The 17,966-nt window shown below is 34.1% G+C and overlaps 1 protein-coding gene across 4 annotated transcripts in view; it reads left to right on the top strand.

Moving 5' to 3' along the window:
* Nucleotides 1-17,966, top strand: part of Nup98-96 (nuclear pore complex protein Nup98-96) — a 431,225-nt gene that overhangs the window by 251,256 nt on the left and 162,003 nt on the right. For all 4 annotated transcript variants that reach the window (XM_069823886.1, XM_069823885.1, XM_069823884.1 and 1 more), the window contains one exon: nucleotides 12,543-12,722. In XM_069823886.1, coding sequence (XP_069679987.1) covers nucleotides 12,543-12,722 — 180 coding nt within the window. The remainder of the gene's footprint in view (nucleotides 1-12,542; nucleotides 12,723-17,966) is intronic.

The following is a 17,966-nucleotide window of genomic DNA, read 5'->3' as shown; positions in this document are numbered from 1 at the left end:
CATATGTATATTTAGTAGTTGCGCAAAATAGTTTTTCCATCTGTTTATGACTGATGGAGAGTCTGCAAGCAAGTCACCATTCTCATCCTTGATCACGTTTACCCTTGGCTGATATCCGTTCTTAAATTCCTTTATACCCTTATATAAATCTCTAATGTTTTTATTCGTACTATTTGTTTCTACCTCATTCAGTTTTTCCTTCAAGTAACCTGTCTTATTATTCCTAAGTGTACGACTTGCTTCCCGTCTTTCTTTGAAATAATTATCTCTCTTCTCCTCAACTGGATCTTGTAAGAATTTCAATTTTGCCTGTTTCCTTCTTTCTACTGCAATGCAACAATCTTCATCAAACCACGGTTTCTTTTTCTTAGTTTCATAATAACCTATGCTCTGCTCAGCTGCAATTTTGATACTATCTCTGATATTTTCCCACACGCTGTTAACATCTAATTCTTTCTCAACTTCGTCGGAATATATAATTCCTTGATGCAACGTAACAGTCAATAGATTGTAGATTCCATGTACCACGAATAACAAACGCTGCCTGCCCGGTATATAAAAAATAAAATAAATTTCGAGAATCATTGAGTACTTGGCAAACAAGAAAGATCGAGATAGTTCCAGTGACGAGTAGATCTATTATTGCTGCTTCCATGTAGCAAGAAAAACGCAAACTGCTTTCTCAGACAGTACTTTTCACTTGATGGAAGTACTTTCCGTTTTTACCAGCAAGAGACTAGATGGATGCAGCAATTTTTGTCATCTTCACAACTTCCGCCGACGGAGCACACTTTGGGAACCGCTGTTCTAGAGCAAAGTTAAAAAGTAAAGGTGATGGTGCAGCTCCTTGCTTTAGCCCACAGTGAATTGGAAAAGCATCAGACAGAAACTGGCCTATATGGTCTCTGCTTAAGTTTCAGTGAGACACATTTTAATTAATCAAGCTAGTTTCTTGCGAATACCAAATTTATCAGAAATGATATCAAAATTACAGCCGAGCAAAACATAGGCTATTATGAAACTAAGAAAAAAAAAACCGTGGCTTGATGATTGTTGCAAGGTAGTTGAAAGAAGGAATCAGGCAAAATTCAAATTCTTACAGGATCCAGTCCAGGCTAATAGAGATAATTATTTTAATTCCTATAGTGTGGTAAAATATGTTTTCATTTGTATAAAATTCTTCCTTAGAATATTGATCTGCGCATGATTTAGTGGAAACTGAGCGCACAGGTGTAGTGTGAAAACAAAATGGTGGATGCAAGGTTGTCATTCAAACAACAGAAGGAGATTTGGAAGTGGTATTTTAAGTTTGAAAACATTAGCAAGGTACAGGTACGGTGACAATGACGGAACGAGTTTCAAGTAATACCACCGACACGTCTTAACAATTGCATGTATTCAGCACAAATTCAGAGCCAGTGATACTGTTAATGATGTGCATAAAGGACGTTTCAGGCGACCTGTAACAGCAACAACTGCAGCTACCTCCGCAGCAGTAACAATTTATACATTCATCACAGAAGTCTGTGAAACAGTGTGCAAGTGAAACCAGAGTCGATCAAGTTTACAGGAAATTTTGAAGACTGCAAAGTGGAAGTTGTACATTTCAAGACTGCTGCATGCAGTGAATGAGGACGACCCTGATTGACGAATTGAGTAAATGGTTTGAAAACATGGAGAGTTTGCTAGGGAACATTACCTGGTCTGACAAGGCACAATGTAAATTAAATGGTTCTGTAAACCAGTGGTTCCCAACCAGTGTGTTGTGACACACTGGTGTGTCGCACAACCCCATGGTGTGTGTCGCGAAATTTTGCAATGAAAACTAAATGTTATGCCATCCATTTTTTTATTTACAACGAAGCCTTTGATACGGTACATTTTATTTTGAAACAGACTTTACCAATGAAATGTGAACACCTGCAACAATGCTCAGTTTGATTTTTCTGCCTAGCAGTAATTCGAATGAAAGTGAAGACCTGCAATAGTGCTTAGCAATTCGTTTACTCTTCCCACTTATAAAAACAGAGTTTATAATCGTCAGAACATATTGGTCAGTGTCAGTATATAGTGCGACTATTTTATTAAAAGTGCTTTATTTAGATTTTATCATTGTCAAATTTTTTAATTCGAAAAAGACAATCTGAATCAAGTTCTGGATCAGATGACAGCAGTGCTAATTCAAATAATGTGAGCGAAAATTCCCGTCAAAGTTCACAAAAACGTAGCCTACTGCGTTTCGTAAGTATAAAGTGATGAATACTTCCAATATGGTTTTATGTGACATGGAGATGAATAATAAACAAAATCTCGAGTGTCTCATATGTGGAAATGTTTTATCAAATCAGTCAACGGGGTCAAATAAACTAAGAAAAAACATTTAGAAAGTAATCATTCTCATGTAGCTTTCTAGTGGTATATCAATGATGCGAGTGGTAGAGCTTCAAGACGAACTTATTATTATTTTTTTTGACGACGAAAAGCCAGAGATGTTATGCTTTTGGAAGATAATTTTTGGCGTGCGAAACTAGCATATCTTGCCGAAATTTTCGAGAGACTGAACTCTTTAAATACAAGCATGCAACACAAAACAGAAGCTATTATTTCAGCCACAAACAAAATTCAAGGATTTTGCAAAAAAAACTGAAGTTTTGGGAGTCTTCGGTTATAGCAGGCAAATTATTGCCTGTTCTTCAGTTGAGAGTTTTGAAAATCAACGTGCTGAAAATTAAAAAGAATGCCTGAAGAAGTTAATAGCAGAACATCTAAATGCGTTACAATGTTCCGGCACCTTTTTATTGCATTTTTCATCATGGAACCCAAATATGTGTGAAAAACTATGTTTTTAATATACTAATTTTTCTTTACAGTCCACTTAGACCTAGAAATACTTAGTTGGAAGAAAAGGAGGTTAAAAACGACAAAATTCCCATGCAGTGAACAGCAATTATCTCTCTGTCTGTTATAAAATATTCTACACAGAGTTCCACCATCTTTTTCTCCAGAATAAATGCACTGATTGTTATTATTACGTTATTATTAATAAAAAGAAATAAGTGTGCCACGATATTGTAGGCATTCAGTAAAGTGTGTCATCAGTCAAAAAAGGTTGGGAACCACTGCTGTAAACTTCCATAATTGCGTGTACTGGACCCTCGAAAATCTGCACATCCATCAGGACAAAGTTGTCAATCTGTGAGGACTTAATATGTGTTTGATTGGGCCATTCTTTTTTGAAGACATAGTTACTGGTACGGTATATCTCGAGATGCTTCAGATAACAATTCTGCAGTGCTTGGGAAAAGTGATATAAGTCAGTTTCCACAAACCTTTTTTGATAATTTATTGATAACTTACAGAACATCTGCTAGCTTGGAAAAAAATACATAAGTATTTCTTCCATTACAATAATTCATACATAAAAAAATCAAATCGACATAAACCAGTGTAAGTTGTCAATAAATTATCAAAAAAGGTTTGTGGAAACTGACTTATGTCACTTTTCCCAAGCACTGCAGAATTGTACCACCATTCGAGAGCTGTATGGAGATGAGAGATTTTATCTGCAACAAGATGGAACCCCAGCCCACTACCATTGAGATGCCAGGGCATATCTGGATGAAACTCTACCTGGACAATGGATAAGTCGAAGAGGTACTGTTGAGTACCCAGCACAGTCCCCACACATAACGCCAATTTCTACCTATGGGGTACCCTAAAGGATGTTGTTTATCAGGAAACGCCAGCTACACTGGATGCGCTACGAGAACAAATCGAAGTTTAATGGACATGTTACAGAACCTAGTTTGTGGAGCAGTTTGGTGGCATCGACAGTGTTTGGATGCTGATGATGACCACTTCGAACACCTACATTAAGCTACAATTTCCCCAAAAACGAAATTTTATCTCGATTTGTTCCTAAGTTGTTGATGAGCAAACAGTGTATACATTTTTTTTGGACTACTGTATTTTATTATTAATGATGGTGATATTTAATGAATAACTTTCATAGTCCAGTTGACGCAATTAAATAATAAAAACTGTGAAGCAGTGATGTGCGGTGCTGCTGCCTTAGGGTAAGCTCTCCTTTCAGAGATTACTTAATGTCACTATTACCTGGCAATATTTTTTAATCCAGCTTTAGAAGCATATTGTGTTGTTGTTTTCTAATGCCAGGCATTTGACAAAGTCATTTGGCCTCTTGCACTCCAATATTTTTCAAAGATATTGTCATGGTTAGCCACTGACACACAGATTTTGAGATGTTCTGAATCCATTTCTTGGTTTGAGTTGCACAATGGACAGTTAGGAGACTGATATATTCCAATTCTATGCAGATGCTTGGCCAAACAGTCATGGCCTGTTGCCAATCTAAATGCAGCTACAGACGATTTGCGTGGTAAATTGGGAATTAACTGTGGATTCTGATGCAGAGAGTTCCATTTTTTCCCTTGAGATTGTGTTATCAAATTTTGTTTGTTGAAGTCTAAGTATGTAGATTTAATAAATCTTTTCACAGAGTAATAGTAGATTTAGTAACAGGTCGAAAATAGCAAGTTGTAGCCGGTTTAAGTGAACACCATATTTTAACATTTTGGTGGCTACTTCATTCACACACAACCCCAGAATGTCTGGAGGACCACACCTGCTGTTGGTCGACAGGTCCACTGGACCTAGTTGGGAGATCTTGTTGATCACCAGCTTTCCCTCCTTAAGTCACTGGAGAACGATTTTAGTGCCATAGCAGGTCAGCACTAGGAACAGAAAAGTAGGAAGGGTAGGAAGGAAAGTGAAATGAACCCCTAGGCCTCGAATGCTCTAATGCCATCGGGGTCGAAGAAAGTAAGAGTTCAGTCAGAGGACTGGATAGGAAAGGGTAAAGAGAGAATTAGGTATTGAATAGAGAAAAATTATACCAAATTCGGCCAATAACTCATCAAGCTGACCAGTGCTAATTGATGAGTAGCCCCTCCCTTTAGTTCAGCTTGTAAAATTATGCTTATTAACAGCTGCACCACGGGAAGGTAGGGATGTCCAGGTATTTGTCCAGGTTGGTTCCTTAAAGCCTTCAATGGGAAGGATTAATGGCTCTCCCCCTGTATTCGACAAATACCGTTTTTAAAAGAAAATATATACGTAAACATTTGCTGCCAGCATCTAGTGTATGTTTCAAACAGGAAGCAAATTATGCAACAGCCAATGAACGCTAATAATATTAATGGAACTTTAACTCTTCATCCGTATAGTGTGTCTATTCCTTCTGATTGGACATTGGTCGTGAGGCTCTCAAGAACAAATCTCTTGTCTTCTGAAAAGTGCAGTACTTCATTTATTATTGTTTAGATTAGACCTAATTGAAACTTGGCATCACTAGTGCTATATGTGTTAATATACCCAAGATTAATTACCAACAAAATGTGATATCAATTGGTATCATTCCATATCTTACAAATTTGAAAATGATTTGTTATATCTAAGCATTCCCATTCGACATATTCTACATATCTCTTCTTTCAAGTATTTCAATGTGACTGCATCTACAAAGATTAAATTCTAGTAATACAACTGCAAACACATTCTGAAACTCAAAGCTTTATCCTTTATTTTCGTCTTTATACTATCCAGTTGAACAATTTAAAAAATAGCTAAAGTAAAAAATACTCAGAGACTAGTCAAGATATTGGGTAACTATACTGCTTCAATAACATAAAATGTTTAAAAATGAATGACCCATTGTTACACTTTTTATGTGTAAAATAATAATTCCCAAAATGTGCGTCACAGAACCCCAGTCCACCACAATGAACTCATACAGGCATCGTGAAATCAGAATGTAATATTTAGAGAGGTCATTTTTAAATGTTTAAATTATCAAATTTATTTGTTTATTATTTTATTTATGATTTTTTTTCATAACTTGTAAGAAACATAGCACATTGGTGTAAGAGCAAGAGAAATATTTATAAAGTCTTAGTACCATTAGCTCTAGTACTGCTTCCTTTAGCTGTAATCTGTTCAAATGTTTAAAAATGAATGACCCATTGTTACACTTTTTATGTGTAAAATAATATATCCCAAAATGTGCGTCACAGAACCCCAGTCCACCACAATGAACTCATAGAGGCATCGTGAAATCAGAATGTAATATTTAGAGAGGTCATTTTTAAATGTTTAAATTATCAAATTTATTTGTTTATTATTTTATTTATGATTTTTTTTCATAACTTGTAAGAAACTAGCACATTGGTGTAAGAGCAAGAGAAATATTTATAAAGTCTTAGTACCATTAGCTCTAGTACTGCTTCCTTTAGCTGTAATCTGTTCAAACAGTAATGTATATAAGTTGGTTAATTTGTTACTGTTCATTATCAGACAAGATTCTCGAATGTTTGAGATTATTTTCTTTTGTATTTGTTGTATCTATATAAAACAGGGATTTCCACTATTTTTGTGGTAAGAAATAAGTACCAGCTTAGTGCCACTAGACTGACATAACAAACTGTATGGTTGCATACAGAGAGCAAGCATGCATACGCCAGAACTCAACAAGACAAGATAGAAGACTAGAGAAAGCTTATTGGAGGGCTGGGATATGGTGCACAGAAAATTGGGTAGCTGCGTGATTACTGTTCCGATGGTTGGCTGTATAGCAGAATCCTTTACGTTGCCGGCAAAAGAGCGTGAAATTAGATTAGATTTGAAAGGAAAAGTAATTTATGTAAAATAAATTAATATGAATGAATACAAGTTCCTTGTATAACCGAAGAAATTCAAAATATCAGCAACAGTGGAAGAACCATGTACAAAGAATGGAAAGGGAGAGATTTCCAAGATTAACTTCAATATAAAGACCAAGAGGACACAGAGATCAAGGAAGACCAAGACATCAATTAAGGGATGAAGGCCATCTTTCTTAGATTATCGTTACAGATCACATGGTCTAAAACGAAGAAGTTCATGATGATGATAATGAATATTTATTAGCTTCTGAAGGTAGTAATACCTTTAAATAAAATCTATTGTTAATATTAAAATAGTCAGGGTAGACGCAGCATATCTAGCCTTCCCTGAATGTACGCCACTGCTGTGAAGTTATGTTGAATATAGTAAATATTACCAGAATTACTTCTATATCACATTGACATGAACTTACATGTAATTTATTCACAAACTTTTTAAAATAACTGAATAAATAGTTAATATTTCTGACATAAACCGATTTTTATTTGCGGAGGGAACAACACACATTAAGTTTTCTCCATGTTTGAAAACCTGGTCCAAGCAATGCCCCTTAACCAGCCACTTAAATATAGCAGATAACCCCACTGCTTCACAAAGGAGTAAAAGGGCTGAAATACGCCGAAACTAGGTATTTTTCGATAAGCTTGTGTGTTACATAGATATTAGGGAGATATATTCTCTATTTACCATGTAGGCATGCAACATATCTATGAGACTGTTTTGAAGGGTGTGTTCGTCTCTACAGTCACCAAGATTTCTGCGTCTATTATTCCAATTTCCAAAAAATTCCAGGAAAATTGATCTAAAATAAATGAAATGGATTTCATTTGGGTGTTAGAGGTGAATACATCAAAGAAGGGCTGCTGAACAGTGATGAACTGCTTTACTTTGCTCTAACAAATCTTAAAGAACAATTTTTTCTTGAGGACTATCAGGATGTGCTGTAACTTTCGGTAATTTTCCTTGGAGAAACTCCCCCACAAGGGATATCATTCATAATTCCAGGATCCTTTCATCAAGCAAGATGAATGACTAAACCAATTTACTGCATCAAAAATGTTATTCTCTGGCATCAGTTTCCTCATTCCTCCGATGAATATAGTGGAATCAAACATACATAATTCTTATATGCATATGTGTGAAGGTGTTCACCTGTTACAACAACAGAATCTCCTCTTCAGGATTTACAGTTTCTTTGTAATCTTTGTTCTTGTAGCCAATATTAATAAATAGATCAGCAAAATTGCTTTGCAGAAATTTGTAACCATTTATGGTACCTTGCACCAGAAACAACAGCACTGGCAATCATTGATACCAATCTTTCAGTTGAAACTAAAATAATGATGGTAGAAGCTCTGAAATGTGAAAAGTATAGAGGGAAATATAAAAATGTTATCAACTGTAGTATAGTTCTTAGATCAATGATATTATGAAAAGACATTGAAAATTTTATTTGCCGAGTTTCAAGGAGATTTTTAGAGGCTTTCAATAAATGGCGACTTCTTGGAAAAACATCTATCAGAATGGGAAAATAATGAGCGTTTCCAAAGAGGATTACATATCTCAAAAGGTCTTAAATTTACATGGGGAGTGAAACTGGTGACAAACTACAATAATGAAAGAAGAAAAATACAGTTCATCCAGCAAATTGTATTGAATGTCGGAGCCAATATCTAAATGTGAACAAATCAATGTTATCTAAGAACAAGAACAATAAAACCATTAATGGTGAAGGATAATACAAAAACAATAATAAATATTTCACTTATGGTTGAACATAGAAATTTAAGTAAACAGTTAAAACTTTAGTTGAAATGTGCCACATCTTTTTATTACCCAATCCCTTCTAGTTTTTCAGGGAATTGTTTTCTCAATATTTGTAACAATTGTAGGGTGTATTAAAATTTTTACGAAAAATAAAGATTCTGTGTTGTTTGTGTAAAGGGAGATGTCATAAAAGTGAATTTGGAGATACAGTAAAACCTATATTAAACGACCACTGCTGGTTCCATGAAAAACTGGTTTTTCAGAGGGATAGTGTCTGAATAGGGGGAGTTATTTTACACAAATAATGGGTTAAAACGTTTCTATGTTAATCAAATAAAAACGTGGAAAATATTGCTAATAGTAAAAGCAATGATATACCAACAAGTTGGACAAAATCAATTGTAGTTCCTATATTCAAAAGAGGAGACGTAAAATCGTATGACAACTACAGAGGGATCAGTCTATTAAATTCAGGATATAAAATCTTTACCAGCATAATTAAGAACAAATTGTATAAACATTATGAAACACTTTTCGGAGAAGAACAAAATGGCTTCCGAAAGGGAAGATCATGTTGCGATGGATATTTTACATTAAAATTATTGATGGAAAAACACTGGGAATTCAACTTAGAAACACATTTTTCTTTCATTGATTTCGAAAAAGCATTCGATAGATTGAGCAGAAATAAATTAATAAATGTATTAGCCACAGACCATGTTCCACAACTTATAGCAAACATATATAATATCTATAAAACAAATCTAATTGCAGTAAGGTGTGAGTGGCAATAAATTATCGCAATGGACAGAAATTCATACAGGAGTAAGACAAGATTGTGGCCTTTCACCGTTGCTGTTTATTATATTATATGAATCAGATAATTAGAGAACGGAAACAATTGTCTCATGGATATATACAACTCAGTAGACATTTACAACTAGATTCATTACTTTTTGCAGACGATTTAACTCTGGTGGCATCCTCAGAAGATGAATTACAATGTTCAGTTTTTAATTTTAACAAAATTGGAATTAAATACGATATGAAAATCAATAAAGAAAAAACTAAAATTATGGCCTTCTGCGGAAAATACCCTGTGCCTAGCAAAATATGTTTACATTAAAAAATTTTAGAAAGAGTAAATTATTTTACATATCTCGAATACACATTATCTTTTTTCGATGAAGTAGACATTTCACAGAAAATTTCTAAATACACCAAAACAGTGGGAATAATTAACAACATTATAAAACCTTTCCTAGTACAAAGGCATACTAGAATTCGCCTATACAAGATCTTGGCGAGACCTGTACTTTGTTACGGCAGTGAGGCATGGACATTGAAGAAGAAAGACGAAAGTAGAATAACGTCTAATGAAATGAAATTTATGAGATATACAGTGGGATATACGAAATGGGATCACAAATGCAATGTAGATGTAATGGAAGAATTACAACTAGAACCTGTAATTAATCACGTAAAACATTATCAGAACAACTGGATAAATTACCTGCATCGCATGTGTAGAGATAAAAACCCAAAAGTCATGCTCCACTATCATCCAAATGGGAAGAGATCTCTTGGTCGTCCAAAGAAGCGCTGGATTGAAAATTCAACTGTGAGATCGTAACAGGCCATATGGCCTAATACTTGAAGAGGAAGAGGAAGAAGAAGAAGAAGAACTTTATTTCTTATTTTGCGTTATTTTTCCAATTTTCTTCTTTGATTCCCCTTCACAAAATCATAAATTGAACTCTAACTTTTTTACATTTCCTTTTTACAATCTCATTTTCAAAACTATTCTTTAACAAGTTAAGAAGTTCATTTATATGTTCTTGATTCATACAGTCTTTCAGTGGTGCCAATTGTTGGAATTAACTCAATATTACATAAGACTTGTTCTAGTCATATTTTTTCGGATTGAAATTCTCTCTTGACTTCATTCTCGTCATCAGTGGGTTGGTTACCTGTTTCTTCTAATAGGTAGGAGGAAGAAAAAATAAATTATTGCACTGTAATTAACAAGTAATGATTTGATTTTTAATGTACAAAACGAAAAGTAAAACTGTCATACAGCATGAGAAATCGTACCTTTCAAGAAACTGTTAAATAGCGGTGCAAATAACCCTTTGTCATACCTCGGAGGCCGTTTGTAAGTGGTCATTGTACCTTTTTCGTAGCAATCCCCAGTATTCCTTTACAGAGATCGGCATTCAATGTGAATACGTATCACTTAACAACGTTGCCAAACATCATTTTAACTTCTAGTACTGTACGAATTTCTTGGAATTTATTTAGGCTACAGTAATGTAATAAAATACTAAATTGTAAATTTTTTAAAATGGTATTTTAAAAGGGGTAAAATTAAGGAAATGGCTATTCAATCACTGGTCGGTGGTCAGGGAGAGAGGTGATCTCTTAAAAGAGATGTGATTTACATTGGTTTTATGGATTTTTAATTTGATTCTTTAAAAGATTGGTCTTTAGGAGGACTGGTCTCTCAATAGGGGTGGTTTTTCAGGCAGGTTTTACTGTAAATGAAAATTAAACTTGGAACTCTTATTGCAAATAATTTTCTACACAAATAAAACACAACTGCTAGCATTCTTTTGAATTTTGCACACTCACTTATATAATTTAACTTGTGTATTCATCTGGGAAACAAAATTCTATCTGAACAAAAAAATGACTTATCCCCCTTTACCCGAACACCACAGAAAGTACCCAGTAGGAGAAAAAATATTTTTGAACTAGTTCAAAATGTTAATTATCTTGATTGCAAGAAAATAAATATGTTGTTGTTTTCTAATGCCAGGCATTTGACAGTAAAATCATTTGGCCTCTTGCACTTCAATATTTTTCATGGACAGCCACTGAAGCACAGATTTTGAGGTGTTACAAATCCATTTCTTGATTTGAATTGCACGATGGGCAGTTAAAGGACTGATATATTCCAATTCTGTGCAGGTGTTTGGCCAAACAGTCATGGCCTGTTACCACTCTAAATGCAGCTACAGATGATTTGCGTGGTAAATCGGGAATTAACTGTGGATTATGATGCAGGGAGTTCCATTTCTCCCCTTGAAATTGTGTTATCAAATTTTGTTTGTTGAAGTTTAAGTATATAGATTTAATAAATCTTTCCACAGAGTGATACGTAGATTTAGTAACAGGTCTGTAAGTAGCAGTGCTGCCCTTCTTTGTTAAAGGATCTGCATTCTCGTTTCCCAGGATTCCACAATGGTATGGTATCCATTGGAATACAATTCTTTTATTGAGTGTTATTAATTGAGAGAGCATTTTAGTTATTTCTATTGTTTGAGATGGTGTGTGTCTAGAGGCTATTGATTGAATAGCTGCTTTGGAGTCTAAATATCAGATGATGTGTGGAACCAATCAGAAAATGTTAGAGATACAAAATTAAAATTTTATAAAACTATGTGTGGCAGCACTGGTTCTGTTTTATGGTGGTGAATTCTGGATATGAAACAACCACACTGGCTAGAGAAATGAAATTTCTCAGATATTTGTCTTTTAGGATACATAGAAATGAGTAAAAATCAAGACTCAAAAAAATAAGAAACAAATTGAAAATATTTTCAATATATGATCAAATAAAACACTACAGAGATAACTGGATAGATCATTTAGATAGGATGGACCATACCATAATTTCCAAAATGGTGATGTCATATAAACCCAGAGGCCAAAGAGATCCAAGATGTCCAAGACAGAAATAGAATGATGCTGGAGCAGATTGTAACACCAAATCCATGTAAGGAAGAAGAAGAATAATTAAATCATGTGTTTTGCTATGGTTACTCTTTTATTTAACAGTGGGACAAAAACAATGTACTTGATTAAAGAATAAGTGATGAATTGTGTACTCTTTGGATTGTATTGCATTTTATGACTATTTACAAAGGAAGTACTTATACATATTTTCTATCCTCTTCAAGTTTCCTTAGGTATCTCTAAATGAAACAACCTGAACTGTATCTTCATTTTTGTTCTTTATTCTTCTCTTACAGGTTACATGGAACTGACACCTTTTCGTGGAGGCAGATTGTTAAGGATTGATCCAAGTGACATCAGTGAAGACATTGAAAAGGAAGTTATAACTCCAAAACTGTCCAAGAGCTTTGCAGTATTCCGCACACAGTTCTCTGCGCCAGAGCAAAGTCCACAAAGGTCATCAGTTACTATTAAGGGTGAGATGTAGATATTGATTAATTTTCGGTTAACCGAAGGTAGTTCTCATTCATCGTCACAAATATCAAGGTTTATATACAAATTTTCATGCTATATAAGATTTAATTGTTATTTTACATATAAAACTTATAGGACTCTTAAGAATTATTGTGAATCATACCAACAGTGATTGTTGATTGAGAACTGCCCATATATAATGTGTAAACTTTTGCATGTTACGTTTTTTTCATATACATATTGTAGATAATTAGCAGACTTAAAACAGTAGTTATCCTTTATAATAATATGTTATATACACAATTATTTCAGATACCTTTATATATTATGTGTATGTACTTATTTAAAAAGAAAAATACATTTTGCATGAGAAAATTTACCACATAAATAAATGTCTGTATTTGGAGTATTTGTACTGATAAATTTATATATTTATGTAAGGAATATATTTCAATTCGTGTTAAATTTTCCAAATTTTTTTTCACTGTAATGGCGTCTGAATTGTGTATACTGCTGTCAGTTATATATGGTCTTAAATATAACTTTGTTCCCTTATATTTTAGCTTATAATCACAATTGCACTTCTCAATGCAGATATTGTAGCAGTGTTCTATTTTTTGGTGTATGCACAGTATATATATATTATATGGTACTGGTGTTTAATATTTCTGCTTCACACATCTGTTGACATATAGAGTATAAAATCAATATTGTGTTTAATCAAACAAACATTTTCATTGCATGCAAATACAGATGAGATAAATTATTTTTATATCCAAAGGAGCGAAAGGACACAAACTATATTATCTTTACTATGTATAATATCAGCAGCCCAGTTCAAAAGGGAAACAATTTAAAATCGAAAGTTTTGAGAGATCTGCATTTTAAAACTTTATGTTGTTGTGAAAAATCAAAGGATCTTTGAAATTAGTCCAGATTCTGTTAATGATGTTTTATATGTAAGCCTACTATAAGTTTCAAATTAGAATGTATTAATTGGATTTTTCACAGTAACATGAAGCTTTAAAATTCAGTTATCTCAAAACTTTTAATTTTGAGTTGTTTCCTTTTGAACTGCCCATTGATATATTTTTAGTTCCTATGATGGAAATAAGAAATCCTTTCTTAAACTCCGAAGTTTTTAAATATGTTAGTTTGAAACCCCAGTTCATTGATTTTATTTACACCAAGTGACTTATTTTTGTATACAAAGGGATGAAAGGAAACCTACAAATTACCGGTAGATATCTAAAGTATATCAGTTACATAATATATATGCCTAGATAATAGTGCCTGAGATGGGAGATAAAAAATTCATTTTTAAACTTCGAAGTTTCTATATGTATGTTTAACTTCAAAACACCATTTAATTTATTTTTATTTTATCTATAATAAGTATCGTAAATGTATATGTAACTTTTTAAGAGTTTTTCTTGCTTGTAAAAAGAAAATAGTATTACTTTGTAGCTTGTGACAGTTCTATACTTTGGAAGTGTCATGTTATACACTTTTTGGCTGTGTTATGTCCACATTGATAATAGGCCAAAGAACAATACATGAGCAATGAAGGGAAAAAATTACTCAGTTTGATTTAGTGTGGTGTCTTCTAAGCTGAAAACAGCTAGATTTAAGACAAACGTGTGTACTGAACAAATCAGTTACAAGGATTGACTGTTCTAACCTCCAATATGAATTGTAAAATACAGAATTTGTTTGTAACGATTTTTTTCAACTATCACAGTTTTAGTGCTTGCAGCCATTGTGTACAGAGTTTTTCGTCTTTGCTAACATTTGAGATGCTTGTGTTGATTCAAACAATATTGCTAGTGTCCACCTCCCCCCTTCCACCAGCAGAGTATATTCATTCTGGTCACTCTACTCCACTATCTCTGATTTAGTTGCCTTACGAGTAATGCCTTTTTGACGTCACTTATGAGGTTCCAACCTGTCTTCGGACAGTTGACTAAACAACAACAAATGAAGTTGCGCCAAACACAGATGCAATTCTACCGTATTTACGCGGATATAATACGCACTTTTTTTTAACAAAATGTCTTTAAAACTGGGATGTGTATTATATTCTTTGGTGTATTATATTCGCACACACACTCATACTCAAAGAAATTTAAGTAGCTCAATTTATGCTATGTATGAGATATGGTGGGAACCACTGATGGAAACAGCCATTTTTTTTCTCTTTTTTTTTTTTGTGCACTTTTTATTCGTAATTTTATGTCCATTTTTGACAATCATTATTAATTCTAATATTATTTTTAACTGTGGTAATGATTTAAGACTTTTTTTTCTGATTTTTATGCATATAACTTTTGACAATAGTGCATCATTAAATAAACCAAAATAATTGAACCAATAATTACTGATAAGAGAGTGGCACGACTTCAGTCATTGTCAATCATTGTTCTGACATCAACCCAGACCTGTTGGAAGTTTCTGTTCTGATACTTCAAGTGAGAGTGAATGTGATGTATAGCTAGAGGTAAGAATGCCTTTATAATCTGTCTTGATAATATATTTTTAATCTTGAGTGGTTTTTAGCACAAGTGCGTATTATATTCACCAGTAATTTTTTTTTCTGGATTTTATGATAAAAAAATGTACCATGTATATTATATTCGAATAAATATGGTAAATCATCTTTGCAGAAAAGAAGAACCTAGATGCATCAGTTATAAATTGTTGACATAAGGGAAGAATAATCTGCTTTATTTTAACTGCCCAAGGATCAGCAGTGAGCACTCCCTGCTAAGTCAGCTGAGGAATGATTTCTCTGTATTACAATCTTCCTGCCACTATAATGATATGCTAATTGTGTTATTATTATTATTATTATTATTATTATTATTATTATTATTATTATTATTATTACTATCATCATCATCATCACCACCGTTGTCATTATTTCCATGTAATTTAAATATATTTTGTTGCTTCTTGGATTTCTTACCTGCTTTTATTAATGTTGAGTATGTATGCCCACAAAGAAAGGAGATTGTGGGCTCAGTCAGTACCAACCAGTGCGAAGATTGTTTTTGTTGTCTGATGAGGCTGACACTTTTTGTTATCTAGTGAGACTGAACGTAACAAACAACAATTCCAGACTTTCTGGCATCGCATTTAAATTTGTAAGAATAGAATATTGTCTCTTCCTCACTTATTGCACATGACGATTTCTCGTTGCAAGAATTAAAATGTACAGCGAAATTTTAATTTTTTCTGTATTTCTAAACTGTCTATCGTAGGATAAAAGAAACAACTTCAATGACAACAGTCATGTCGTTGACATTGAGTAAAATATTGAACAAGGACAAGTAATATGTGGAAATAAAACTAAAATTATATTAACATTTCTCTTCAGGTTGCATATTTGTATTCATTCTTCTACACTAACTCTGTTATAGTCCGAGTATCCAATTAATACTTGGGAGAAAGACTTTGTGTTGGATATATCTTTTTTGAGTGCATCAGTACTTGTAATGTCAAGTGGTGTCACATTTTTATTGCAAAGATTATTCTTGGTTATAATTATTTTACCCCTGATTGAGGTTCTGGCTGGTATGTTCATCTATTATCAGGCACTACATTTCACTTGACGATATGTGTCAGAGGAAGTATAATTGTTTGTAGAAATCTGAAGTCTGATTACTGTAATATGTTACTAGTCAGCGATGAATGCAGTGGAGGGAGAAAGGTACTGACTGCCCCACTCCATTATCTCCTGGCTTAGTTGTCTCATGAGTGATGCCTTTTTGGTGTCACTTCTGAGATTCAAACCTGACCGGACAGTTGACTAACCAACAACAATTATTATCGTACCAACATAAATATACTGCTCAAAGAATTTAACGGAACAGATCTTTTGTCTGCTGTAAATTCTTGATATAAAGCAATAGCTGTGCTGTAACCATTTGCGTTAACATCTTTTCTATTCAGAAAACACAACATTTGGTTTTCATCTTCATCCCAGTCCAAAGAAACCAGATAGTAATTCATCCGTACTGAAAACCAATACGATTTAGCTTGATCTTCTCTGTTTGACTATGGCCGTTTTAGAACATATCTGAGGCTGTGGTCATTCTTGTGATCTAATTCATATTTTATTGCAAAGGAACTACAAAATGGTTCGTATCAGGGAAGTTGAAGTCGCACAAGCTGTCACCCTCATCCAGCAGGGATGGCCTTATCATCAGATTGCCAATGGCCTCTGTTACTCTATATTAATTGTGTATAGAGCTGTCAAACGTTATAGGGAGTCAGGGCAGAACGAAATGAGACATGTGCAAGGACGTAAATGAAAGGCAACTGGAAATGAAGACAGATTTTTAGTTCTTTCTGTTCTGCGTCGGTGTACATCCACTGCTCATGACCTGCTAACCGCCAACAAAGAAAATTTTACAAGGGAAGCAAAAAACTGAGTTTAAATTAACTGTGAAACTTTAGGACCAAATCCAAAGTACAGGTACAAATGCCACCCATACTTTGGATTTAGTCCTAAAGTTTCAGAGGTAATTTAAACTTAGTTTTTTCCTTCCCTTGTAAAATTTTATTTTTGGCGGTTAGCAGGTTTACACTCTAAGCCAACGATATATGGAATAGTAGTAAGTGACCAGGCAGTCAGGAATAGATTGTGGGAAGTTAATTTGAGAGCTTGGAGACCTCTACATACCCCTTGTTTGAAGGTTCATCATAAGTGAGCAAGGTTAAGATTCGCTCTGGAACATATAAATTGGCAACTTGGACATTGACGAATCAAGGTTCTCTGTGACTTCCTGTGATGGATGATTTTGTGTGTCTGGAGATGTCGTGGAGAGCATCTCATTGAACCTAACATTCTTGAAATTGACAGGTTTGGTGGGGGCTCAATTATGGTCTGGGCCAACATCAGCTTAGAAACAAAAACTGCTCTGACCGTCGTTCCTGACTGGCTAAATGCAATTGGTTATGTTGAGAATATATTGCAACATATTCTGCCTGTAATGGAATGTATGGATGCTGGATTTGTGTTGATGCATGACAATGTGAGAGCTCACATTGTCACTGTCTCCATGAACTTTCTGAACGAGCATGAAATTCCTGTAATGGATTGGCCAGCGATTAGTCCAGATTCAAATCTTATTGAACATGTATGGGATATGCTTGAAAGACGCGTCTGTGGGCGCTATCGAAGCCTGCAGAAACTCAAAAGAGCTTGCAAAGACAATAAGAGTGGATGAATATACCCCAAGTCA

Source organism: Periplaneta americana, chromosome 4, assembly GCF_040183065.1.
Source record: "Periplaneta americana isolate PAMFEO1 chromosome 4, P.americana_PAMFEO1_priV1, whole genome shotgun sequence".
NCBI lineage: Eukaryota > Metazoa > Arthropoda > Insecta > Blattodea > Blattidae > Periplaneta > Periplaneta americana.
Note: the sequence above shows the minus strand (reverse complement) of the source record. Positions and strands in the feature narration are given on the sequence as shown.